At 36.3% G+C, this 12,641-nt stretch overlaps 1 protein-coding gene and 1 long non-coding RNA gene across 3 annotated transcripts in view; one reads left to right on the top strand and one right to left on the bottom strand.

The window, feature by feature from the left end:
* Window positions 1–7,771, top strand: part of LOC111811362 — a 24,684-nt gene extending 16,913 nt beyond the window's left edge. The window contains exons 3-4 of the long non-coding RNA XR_002817534.1: window positions 7,012–7,016; window positions 7,760–7,771. This is a non-coding gene — a long non-coding RNA (uncharacterized LOC111811362). The remainder of the gene's footprint in view (window positions 1–7,011; window positions 7,017–7,759) is intronic.
* LOC111811360 (sterol 3-beta-glucosyltransferase UGT80A2-like) overlaps window positions 1–12,381 on the bottom strand; it is a 22,905-nt gene extending 10,524 nt beyond the window's left edge. The window contains exons 1-4 of one of the 2 annotated variants that reach the window (XM_023698170.1): window positions 11,989–12,381; window positions 6,358–6,542; window positions 4,587–4,826; window positions 2,927–3,038 (exon numbers count right to left, since the gene is read on the bottom strand). In XM_023698170.1, the coding sequence (XP_023553938.1) occupies window positions 2,927–3,038; window positions 4,587–4,826; window positions 6,358–6,542; window positions 11,989–12,172 (721 nt within the window). In that variant the 5' untranslated portion in view covers window positions 12,173–12,381. Of the gene's footprint in view, window positions 1–2,926; window positions 3,039–4,586; window positions 4,827–6,357; window positions 6,543–11,980 lie in introns of both variants that reach the window. The other variant, XM_023698171.1, reaches the window with a different exon arrangement.
* Between the last annotated feature and the right edge of the window lie 260 nt (window positions 12,382–12,641).

The raw sequence follows: 12,641 nt of genomic DNA on the forward strand, positions 1-12,641 counted from the left end.
ACGTCTGTATCGACCATTTCCAACCGTACTTTCTCCAGTTCCCTGGCAGCCTTTGAGAAGCTAACTCTTTTCGCAGCATGCATCTTCATTCCTTTAACGCTCATATGTCCAAATTTATTGTGTCAACAGCAACCATGTTTATACACCCTACAACGGTGTATAAGTTTCCAGATTTTGTGTCACGTGCTACCACCATAGAACCCTTCACAATTTTCCACGAACTCCTTCCAATCTCTGTTGCATAACATATGTTATCCAACTGACCCATACAAATCAAATTCTTCTTGAGACCAGGAATATATCTAAAATCTTTCGATGTCCATTGATTTCTTGTTGGAGTTTGTATGCAGACCTCTCCCTTTCCTTTAATCTCCAAAAATTTGTTGTGGGCAAGATACACTTTCCCAAATTTTTCAGATTTGAAATTTTGAAACAATTTCTTGTTCGGAGATGATTAAAAAGATGCACCTAAACCCAAAATCTAGGATTCAATCGAGTTGTCCACACTAAGGAGCATCCTCAATATCTTCTTATGAATATACACAATCATGGTCATCTCTAGATTTGTGATTATGTTTCTTCTTTGTTTTTGTACACTATGTTGGAAAGTGTCCTTTTTTTTCCACAATTCCAACACATTACGTTTGGCCTGTTTGGAGATGTTCTTAGTTTTTGTTTTTTTTATTGGCCATGTATGTTTAGGCCCTTCAAATTACTTCTTCCCCTTCGATCAACCCTGAGAGAATTACCTAATGAATCTCCAATTTTTTGTTTACGAATACTTTCACTGAGAACTACATCTCAAATTTCATCAAACTTCAATTATTAGATCTCCGAGAACTGCTGATTGCAACAATAACAATATCTCATAACTCGAGTAAAGATGATATCAAAATCAATGCTTTAATTTCATCTTCGAAACTAATTTCCACATAGCTCAGTTGACTTACAATCATATTGAATTCATTTATATGATTTCCAACAGATTCACCTTCAAACAATTGTAGATTAAACAATCTGCGCATCAAATACATCTTGTTCATAAGAGATCCAACGTTGTCTTCTCCTTGATAATGTTGAACGCCACAATTCTGGACATCATCAATAGGATTAATCCTAGAGTTTGTCGATCCTTGAGCTTCTACTGCTGCAGGGTCATGATATACGGCTTCACCCCGAACAAGGGTTCGTGAAGATCTTTCTGGTACAGATAATCTTCAATCTACATCTTTCAGAAACTGAAATCGTCCATCAAACTTCTCGTTCCAATTTTTGAGCTTTCCATCTTCACAGATCATGGTAAATATCTCCTAGCTCTAATACCAGTTTTTAGGACCACATAACAATGCACACACTCAATCTAGATGAACACAAAAAAATAAAAGAGGGGAAATGCAAGGAGAAATATTGTTTAGAGATCTATATTGATTACTTTACGTATGTACAATAATAGAGAATACGGGGAAGGCAGAAAGTACATTTTCAAAATACTACCGACAGGTATATATAAGATTTAGCTTACTATATATAACTTTACTAAAAATAGTCATCTACTATACATAACCATCTATTATATATAATTATTAGATAATTGTTTACTACACCTATCTATTTACTATATATCTCATTTACCTAACATAGCATTATCATGTATAACCATTGAGTAAGCTATAAATAAGCAGTAGACTCCATAACCTAACATTATGTTCTCTCACGGCTTCAAATGTGCTAACAAAAGAACTTCATAACTACCATTAATAAATTTATTCAAGAGCCTTCATCGCTACCATTGACAAATTTATTTGGAGCATTCATAGCTATCTTGGACAAATTCACCATGGACAAATTTATTCAAAACCTTCATAACTATCATTGACAAATTTATTCGGAGACTTCATAGCTACTATTGGCAAAAAATTTCGGAGACTTCACAGCTACCATTGACAAATTTATTCCAATTCATACCTATGGATCATTCACCTTAACCAAATTTATTCGAAGCCTTCATAGATACTATTGACAAATTTATTCGGAACCTTCATAACTATCGTGGACAAATTTATTTGAAACCTTCATAACTATCGTTGACAAATTTATTCGGAGTCTTCATAGCTACCGTTGAAGTTGTGCCTTAACATTGAAGTCGTGTCATCAAAGTCGTGCAATCAATATTGCACATAAACCTATCAAGTCCAAGTTAAGTAATATATTCATTCTCAACTTGAGGGGAAGTGTTGAAGAATTAGCCTTAAGTTTGGAGATATGTGTTAGGGGGAGTGTTGAAGTATATTTGTGTAATCCCATTCAATAAGAGAAGCAGTCGGATCTCCCTAATCTATCAGGTTGGATTTATTTAGATGAGTTACCTAGTATTTAGGGGTCAGTTACCTGATCTCTGAAAATAAAATATGAAAACAGCCAGCTAATTCAGACTTGCAACAAATACCATATACAAATTATAAAGAACTGTTCATATACAATCCAAGGGCTCCTAAGATCATGAATCTGTGAATCAAATATGAACTGTGAAGATAAAATTTGAAATGAAAAATATAAATAATAAAAAAACCAAAGAATTACCAACAGAGCCATAATGAATACATTTCCACCAGTTAAAAATAATGGAAGGTCTAATCAGTTCATTTTCATCAGATTTTTCATTAACGCAGGCTGAATCATCTTTTTCAAAGTTAGTTACTAGCTTGGTTGCTAATTAGAGATATGGAATTAAGAAGATGTTGTGTCAACAATACTTATTTTTTCATTTCGTAGAACACGTCGACAACAAACTAGTCATTCCCCAATCATTATCTCATTTGTGATGGTTCAAATTTAATTTCTATGACCTCTGATTTATCTCATTTGTGAGCTAAGAAAGATGTTAAAGCATAGGCCATCAAACTTAAAAATATAGAGGTGAACTCACAGCCAGCAAGAATCTTAGGATCTCCACCAAGAGCAAAAAACTCCAGCCCAGCAGTTAAAACAAACTCCTTGAAATTTGAATGAGTAGCAAGTCTAACACGATGACCATAATCCTGCAATCATTGTAATTGCCCATGAGAACAAATTACTTCAAAAATGTTGAATAAAAATTGTGAATGTTTGATTAATCCACTGCTCCATTTAGGTGTGAAAGTTATCTTATTTATAATCAAATAAATTACAAGAATATGGAAATAGTAATAAATGGAAATAACAATAAATGGAAAGATACCCATGATAATAAGGCAAATATCTAATATTTTCCTTATAATAAAATATCAAATATAATCATACGGGAAACGAATTTCACGGAAACGTTCCCAGTAGTTTGTTCTTATGTATATGTACTTTCGCTATTGAAAACTTACTCGGGTTATTTTTGTGTTGTAAAAATACTGGATTTACATGTTTTACTTGTTATGTATGAAAATGTTATGGTTTTATAACTGGTTTTTCGAGGTAAATGGTCTAGGTCAGTGGTAACTCCTGTGAATCGAGCTATCTATGAGCAGGTGTTACAAGTTTCAAAAAACCCTTAAGTTATAAATGGACTCTCAAATTGACTATGATCGTCGAAATATGGTAAGTGTATATAAAATGGATAAAGAAGCCTACAATCAGCCTACAAAAATAAAATGAGATCTCACGCTTCCTTTTAAGAAGTCTCTACCCCTTGGAATAATTTTCAATTTCTTTCCGGCCAAGAATAGCAAAAGATGCCACAACACCTAAAAGACACTCTTCTTGTCTTTGCAGAAGTGACCACCAAAAAGTTGAGTATTAATATTTCATCTTTGTTAAGAATCACGACTCTCGACAATAGTATGATATTGTCCGCTTTGAGCATAAGCTCCATGGCTTTGTTTTGGGCTTCCCCAAAAGGCCTCATACCAATAGAGATGATCATTCCCTAAATTGGCCAATGTGGAACTCCCTTCCAACAATCCTCCCCTCAAACAAAGTACACTACAGAGTCTCCTCTAAGGCCTATGGAACTCTCGAACAGCCTCCCCTTAATCAAGGCTTGACTCCTTCTTTGGAGTCCTTTAACAAAGTACACCCTTGAGTCACTTTTGACTACATCTTCGAGGCTCACAACTTTTTTGTTCGACATTTGAGGATTCTGTTGACATGGCTAAGTTAAGGGCATGACTTTGATACCATCTACCCTTGAGATTGGAAATTATTCTAAGATGCTTTATAAATTTGCTGATTCTGAAAAGCCTTAGAGATTCTGGAATCAATCTACTCATTTTTTTAAAACTATCCAACAATTTAGAGACAGAGAAATTGAGAGTGGGCTTCCTTTCTCAGTAGACTTATATTTTTATTACCTTCCCTGTGAGAATCTGGACTATTAGAATGAGACCTTACCTTCCTTTTTTTATTCTCCAGTAAAACTTCAACTTTCTCATTGATATAATAAAAAAAATAACAAAACAAACTCTTAAAAGAGGTGAAATAAAGCAAAGTACAGAGCAAGAGGAAACCACCAAAAGGTCGGAGGTGACTAAAAACGATTGCTGAAATGCTCCAAACATGTTTGGAAGTAAATAGTTTAGCAAACGAAATAAAAGGGATACTCATAGAAGCTTACATACCTGTAGACGCTTTCCGATTGCTACAAATGGCTGTACATCTCCACGTGTTCCAACAATAAGCATTACTATTTGCAAAGGTGGAATATCTTGGAGGTCTGTTGCTTCAAGAGGTTCTTCTTCAATAATATCATGAGAGACTTCCTTTGGACCAATGCCAAGAGGTGCTGCAACGTCTACAGGGATTTCAAATTCCACAGTTCCATCATCTTTCACTGTCGCTATTCTGTTTAACAATTTCAGCTGTACAGGTTTAAAAAGTTAGACTAGGAAAACTTACTCAAGGAATTTTACGCAATTAACATGAATGTGTGCCTGGTATTAAAAAAATTGGACAAATTACTTCGGTCCTTGAGGTTCGAAATTTCTATTTGGTTCTTAACAAGTTTCAAAGTGACTTTAATCCCTATTGATGTACCACCTTTCCTCAACCTCAAAGTGACTTTAAAAGATTGGACAAAAAATTTCTATTTGTGGCCTATGTACTGATATGGCACTCATCAGCATGCTTAATATGAAAAATATCAACAAATTAAAATAAACGTCATGCAATCATCATACTCATCATAACGCCATCAAATATATCAAGTACATCATACATCGTAATATAGCTCACGTACATCATCATGCTTCATAGCTCATACGCCGTAAATTAATTCATACAATTTCTAGTCTATCCTATAGTAAGGTCATTTACTTGGTTGGCCTTTGCCGGACTACTCCCTAGTTTAATTACGTAAGTTCTCGTTCCTCGAGAGCTGCTCCAAAGATTGTCAGGGTTCGTGTCCTATCACGCCTTTCGTTAGTATTTCACAATTTAATTTTTAATCCAACTAATAATTGTGAAATACGGCACTAAAACGGCCTTAATTACCTTAATCGGGACTGAAAATAGGTTCGGGAGGGTCGAACGGTATAAACCAGGCTAAAACTGGAAAAGCCAAGCTGAACAGTTCAGAAAGCTGCCAGGAGCCGCTGGAAAGCCACCGAGCCGAATGGCTGCTTGCGCCGCTGGGTGACACGTGACAGCAGCAGGGTGAGCCACAACAGCGCAGGCGTCTCAGGTTTAGGCGTCGGGGTTGAGGTTTATCATTGCCAAAAAACTTCAGGTTTCTTTCTCTCTCTCGATTTTTCTTTTCTTTTCTTCCTCTATGCAGGTGGTCTGAGGTGTTGGCTAAAGGCTGGAGGAGGGAAGGAGTCTAGGGCGTTCCGCGAGGTCGTGGTCATGTGGGATCTGAAAATTCCAATAGTCGCCGGAATTTTCGCATCTTCCAGCGACCTCGCATTTTTTTTTTTTTTTTCTTGATATAATACTGATTCGTTACATTTGTCTTTAAATATCCAGCAGCTTTGTCTGGGATTAATATTAATTTCCAAGACTTTGTTCTTTCAAGATCGGTTATAATATCCTATTTCTCCATTTCAGTTGAATAAATTTTTCGAGAGTGAGGAATCCTCTGGACAAAAGAAGAATATACATAGCATAGGAGGTATATTATACTGCAAGCTTATAAAGCATCTAGACGAGGTCCGTTAGATTCAATAATCAAGGAGAAGCTGATTTATAGGGAATTAATTAAAATTCATCATTTGCACCAAATAGATATCTTCCAATAAACCTAAAAAGAGCTATCTAAATGAAATTATGTTTAAAGAAAAATAAAGAGGAAAAAGAGAACAATATAAAACATCTAGGTGGAGCCCTGCAAGACTAAATTATAAACTGCATTATACCTTACGTTAGGCAAGATAATTTGTTTCCGAAGTATAATACCTTTCTATGAGCAGAAATATTGTCATCAAAAATTTTAGCTGCCTCTTCAGCAAGAAACTTCTGTTTGTGCACCTCAGTCTTTGATCTTTCCAATTTAGGCTGGCTCAAATCAGATTCCAACTGGTCAATATTTGATTTTTGTATTGGCATGGTGTTGACTTTAAGAAGAGTCTTGCCAGAGATACCTGAATTAGGAAAAAAAATCATTTATGCCAGTTCTTTAATCAATCTTGATTCTTAAGCAACATGAAGCATAGTTTCTTGATATGAACCAACACATCAATCATGCAATATAAGCTTAAGGAAGATGTGAAGAAAATGTTGTCAAAATTATCAAAAAAATGTTTCAATTCATGTCACATTGAAGAAGAATGAAGTTTCATTGTTATAAATTTTGGGTGGATCATAATTTAGAGTTGTGATATTTCATTAATGTATTTTAAGACTTTTTATTTACTTTAGGTTACATTTACATAATGGTTAATTATGGCAATAAAGTAGGAATGTTTCAACTCTTGGAATGTCTTTAATAGTTTTCATTTTTAATAGTTTTCATTTTGACGTTGTATAAAGCCTTGTATTTGTAAGTAGACTTGGAAAGAACATTTATGCTTTCTTTGGCCAATGACTAAGTTGCTTTTCAATTCTATGTAGTTTAGGTTGCATGTAGAATCATTGACATGATCAATCTTTACAAATTGATGGACATGGGGAAAAAGTAGAAACAATAAATCTCACGCTAGAAAAGACAATATGGAAAGGACATCAACCTAAAAAAGGTGAAGTTCTTCCCCGGGGAAATAGCACATAAAGCGATCAGCACAAGTGAAAATCTTCAAAAAAGAATGCCTTACATCACTCTCTCTCCAAATTGGTGTCCACTATGCAAGAAAGAAAACGAATCACAAAGTCACTTGTTTATGCAATGCACATACACTCAAAATTTTTGGACAACGATTCTTAATATATTTGGATGGCATCTCACATTTCCTAGGGAGGTAAAGGATTTTTTGGATATGACCTTAACGTACCACCCTTTCAAGAACGCAAAAGCCCTACTATGGAAAAACCTCATCATGACTTTCTTTTGGAATATGTGGAAAGAAAGAAATCAGAGAATATTTGCAGAAACGACACAAACCTACACAAAACTTTTCGACAATGTTGTTTACCAAGCTATATCTTGGTGTAAACTGTCTAACATTTTTACTTTCTACAAATACCTCCCTCGTTGCAAATTGGGAAGGTCTTTTGTAAACATCATGGATTATACATCCCTCTTGTAAATTTCACTCATCAATGAAATTGTCTCTTATCAAAGAAACAAAAAAATTTGCACCCGTCTTTAACAGAGATAAACAAATTTTTTTTAATACCAAGCTTTCATCGAGAAAAATGAAAGAATATACAAGAGCATACAAAAAAAACAAGACCACAAAAAAAAAAAACCTCTACTAGCTACAAGAACAGGCTCCAATCTAAAAGAATTGAGCAGATAATTATAGAGGGATATACAAAGTACGCCCATAAAGAGGCGCTAAACCCCACCCCTCCCGAACTTCTTCTAAAGAACTATCTACCAACCTTCCCAGAAAAAACTTAAAAGAACAGCACCAATTGATTTGGAGGGACGTACACAGATTCCCGTGTCACACCTTATCGCTTCTCTTGATCCCACCTAAACAGATAACCCCATAAGAACACTTCACACGTTTTGGGAGTGGTAGCTTTCCACAAAATTTTACAAAAATCCAACTTGGACAACTTTTAGTCCTGGAACCAGAAAGGAAAACATAGATTTGATTGGAAGGAACCTTGATTTTTCAAGATGCTGGGTTCTGGTACCACTGCCTTGAGAAATAAAAAAGTTGACACAATAAGCCTCTTCCTAATTTCAATGAACTGAATGTTGGGTAGGGTTATCATGCGTCCAATTTAACTCTTTTTCTTCTTTGGATAAAAAACCAAGATTCATTATGAAAACAAAAAGGAGACCAAGCCAAGAGGCCTACAAAGACTTCACATAAGAACCCGAAATGTGTGTTAATAATAAAAAATAAAGAATGTTTACATAATAAATTTTAATCAATTACAAATTTTAAAATAAAGAGTCCTACCAAAAATAAATTTGAATTAAGAGCCAAATAAGTGTTAAAATGTGCATACATCTTTCCACCAACTAGGTAACCGCAAACAATTTCAGACCTATGTTCTTCATTTGAACCAAAGCCTTTTTTTCATGACATCCTGTCAAAAAATCTCAACTCATCAAATCACAAGCTTTCTCGAAGTCTTATCTTGAAAATGATGCATTCCTTCTTAATCAGGCAATTTTCATCCTCTTTGGGGGGATGGAAATAAAATCACTTCGTTGATGTAATTAAATTTACAAAAGGGTAAGAGGGGTTACTAAAATTCTCTCCAATTGGCACAAATACCACTAAGTAACTTTTTCGAAAAATCAAGCTACTAAATAGCTATGTGAGCATTGTCAAAGCAAGTCAACCTTAGGCTCCACTCGACATCCACTCTCTCCCTGCACAATGGGAGTTGTGGGTGTACATATGTCATGACCCAACGAGAGGGGAAGGGGTGGCAGAGGCGCTTGACAAGTTGGTTGATCAAGAGGCTACCGAATCATGGAGACGCCCCCAACACAGTTGCCTGCCTTGTAGCTTGTCACAATTAACAATCCCGCCCACATCTGCAGCCCAAGTATGCGACTATCAAGGTAATGCGATTGCTTAAGATCTCAAGCATTTTCCTCGAATAGATGTCACGGGGTGGTGGGCAGTATCACAACGTCCCAACCAGAGAATTACCACACAAAGGGACTGCATTATGCAAAATAAGATAAAATAAATAGGAGAAATTCTTTCCTTTCCATTGAAGGCTTTGTTGTTTCTCTTTAGCAAGGTAGTTCATAGGAGCCTTCTAATCAAATTTAGCCACAAGGATTTAGATTTCCCTTTGAAGAGATGAACTATCAAAGTGACTTGAAGACTNAAAGATCGTAAAAATAAAAATAAAAATAAAAAAAAAACAAAAACAAAACCTCTCCACGCCTAAGTATAGTAAGGGTCATAATCCAAAAAAGAAAAAGTTAATCGTATTCCAAAGATCCTCTCCACACCGTTCCACCTAATGGAAAATTTTACTATTTCTCTCATGCTAAATGCCCCACAATAAAGAGAAAAAAACACAAGACTACCAAAGAACCTTTCCTTTTTCATGAAAAGGAGGATGCAAGATAACCTCCTCAAACATCAAACAACATCCTCAATTACAAGCTAGCCCAATCCCAAAGGTCCTAAAGAACTTATTCCACACTATGGTGAAAAAATCACAATGTCATAGTAAACCGTCAAGATCCCCTCCTGATTCTTACAAAGGCACACCATTGAGGCTGCAACACATGGAGGAAAGCCTCTAGATACAATCTTGAGTGTTCATTTTCCCGTACAAAACTTTCCAAGAAATTTTTTTCACTTTCTAAGGAATTCAAACCTTCCAAATAAAGGAAACCATAGGGACACCTTAAGGGGGAGAAAGGGGCAAAGAATCCGGAAAAAAGAAATTACTATTGAAAAAAGCCCTAAGAGGGCTTCAAAACCCAAGATCTAGAATCCCTTCTCCCAAGACGAGTAACCTGGTTAGAAAAAAAAGAAGAAAATACTAAAAAACCTTACAAGTCTCACAATCAAAAAGCACCTGACAGAAAATCTAGGGTCAAAGAAGAAGAACTATTGGAGGAAGGCAAGACATTGGCCACCGAGTGTAACCTCTTATCAGATAATGGAACAAGGAACACGTGGGTTTCTCTCCACCCATAATTCATCCAAAAATAGGTATTTGATCCATCTCCAATAGAGCACTTAACGAATTGAGAGAACAAAGGATAACCCAAAGCCACTAAGTACCAGGCTCCAAATAGCCGCCACAACCATTTCCTCAAGGGAGCCTCATTACATAATTGCAGGTTCCCAATATAAGCCCATGTCCTCCTCCTCCTCTTCCTCCCTCTCCCCCTCCCCCTCCCCCTAAGAGGAGGACTCAAGAAGCTAACTGAACTTCACGCCCCACAAAAGAGGCCCAGTAATTCAATTTAGCAACCTCACAATTCACTCCAAGAATAGTACTCTTCCAACGATTAATTTTTAAACCTGAAATAGCTTCAAAGAAGGACAGTAAACCATTGAGATTCCTAAGGATATTGTCCTTCTCAGATCAAATAAAAATAAAAATAAAAAGTGTCATCATCGAATTGAAGGTGCGATAATTGAACTCCATCAGATCCCACAATAAAAACCCTCCACCACCCCCTTATCCACTCCAACATACACTAACTGGCTAAAATCGCCCACCACCAGATTAAATAGAAGGGGAGAAATAGGATCACCTCGCCTATGACCTCTCATCGAAAAAATCTTCCCCTGGAGACATCCATTGACGAAGATGGAAAGTTTCCCCAACCAAACGCAATTTTAAATCCAGACTCTCCACTTGAACCAAAAACTTTTATTGCACAAGACCTTATAGGAAACTCCGGTTCACATGGCCAAAAACTTTCTCAAAATCAATCTTGAGGATCACTTCTTCCTTCTTCCTCACCCCGAAGCGCCCTATGGTTTCATTCGCAGTCAAAAATTGATCTAAAATCGGCCTATCCATGATAATATCTCCTATGGCATTTGAAATAGTACTTGGGAGCACTTTCCTAAGTCTCTCAACTAAAATTTTCAATGTTCTTATACAGGCTAGTCACCAAACTTATAGACCTAAAGTCTGCAATAATCTTATACAGGCCAGTCACAAGATAGGCCTTAAGTCTATAAATTTTTTTTCTTTTTTCTTTGTTCCTNCTTTTTTTTTTTTTTTTTTTTTTTCTTTTGACAAATTTAACCTTGCTATCTACTTTCTAGCATTTGCAAAGTCAAGTTACATTCATCTCAGACCCACTGATCAATAGCCAAAACCCCTTTTCTTTAACAAGAAATAGAACTTTTCACTGGAAAAAAAAATGAAAAGAGACTAATGTTCAAAAGATACAAACTCTAAAAAAGTGGGAACGAAGAAATCCAATAAAATTACAAAGAAACTACAAACACAATCCAAGCAAACATCTAAAACCTTTAACTTCAAGTATGAATCAACTTTCAGAATCCGATCCAAAGTAGTGTTTCTTTCCCTCAACCAGTTTCTATCGCTCTACCAAATAAACTAGAATCAAATGAGTTTCTGAATAATGTTATTGGATAATATATAATTGGAGTCAGTTCAACAAATGGATGAGAGGATCCGCAACATCCTGCGCTCCCATCGGTAACAGTCAAGGCAAGAGATAAACCGGAGTACAACGCCGACAACAACAAAATTCGTAAAACAAGTAATGCACATGAAGTAACAGAGTAGAACACAACCACAAGCTCACTCCCAACCCTCCTACCAAAGATTACGGCCTTACGGCCTAACATCCATATCAATTAATAAGCTTATCGAGTTCTTCTAACCAAAAAAATGTACACAACAGATCCATCAGCAGAGTCCTAACAAGCAACATTGAGCAAACAAAATAAAAACCATAAAACATGCAAGCAGCAAGCGAAATTGTCAAAGCAACAACCTACAAACCTGGAGAGCCATCTCCACTATTACTTTTCGGAGTAACATCATCTTCAATTCCAGCTTCCCTGCTAACCATTGCATCGCTACCACTACCACTACCATTCTCCCTCCTCGCATCACGCTCGATGCTTACATCAACTTCGGAGGAACTCAAGGACGAACTCGGATGCCTCTCGAGCGTCTCCCTCATCGCGTCGGCGCCGGAAGAAGCGTCGGGAAGGTTACGCAATTCAGATCCAATGATTGCGAGCAAGAAAATCGATTCTTAGGAGAGAATTTAGAAGAGAAGATGAATCTTTCTAGCTTTTTTATCACCTTTTGTTGTTACCGTTGTTGTAGAGAAAAGAAGAGACGGCACGTTCTTCATCGGAGAGTTTGAGCTGTGGGGACGACTTGCAAGGATAGAAATGGAATGATGTGGTTAAACCGTAACGTCGTTTTTGATACGTGGCACTTGGCACGTGATTTCCTTTGCCTTTTTCTTTTTTTTTCTTTTTTTTTTTTTTTTTTTTTTTTTTTTTTTTTTTTTTCCTCCTGTCGTCTCCGCTGTCTTTGACGGTCCAGACTCGGTGAGACCCGGCGGCCGGTTCGGTCGCTTGCCCCTGCCCTGTCATTTTTTTATTCTATTTTTAATCTATTAATATAATATAGTTTAAATT

The sequence above is a fragment of the Cucurbita pepo genome, chromosome LG15 (assembly GCF_002806865.2).
Source record: "Cucurbita pepo subsp. pepo cultivar mu-cu-16 chromosome LG15, ASM280686v2, whole genome shotgun sequence".
Taxonomy (NCBI): domain Eukaryota; kingdom Viridiplantae; phylum Streptophyta; class Magnoliopsida; order Cucurbitales; family Cucurbitaceae; genus Cucurbita; species Cucurbita pepo.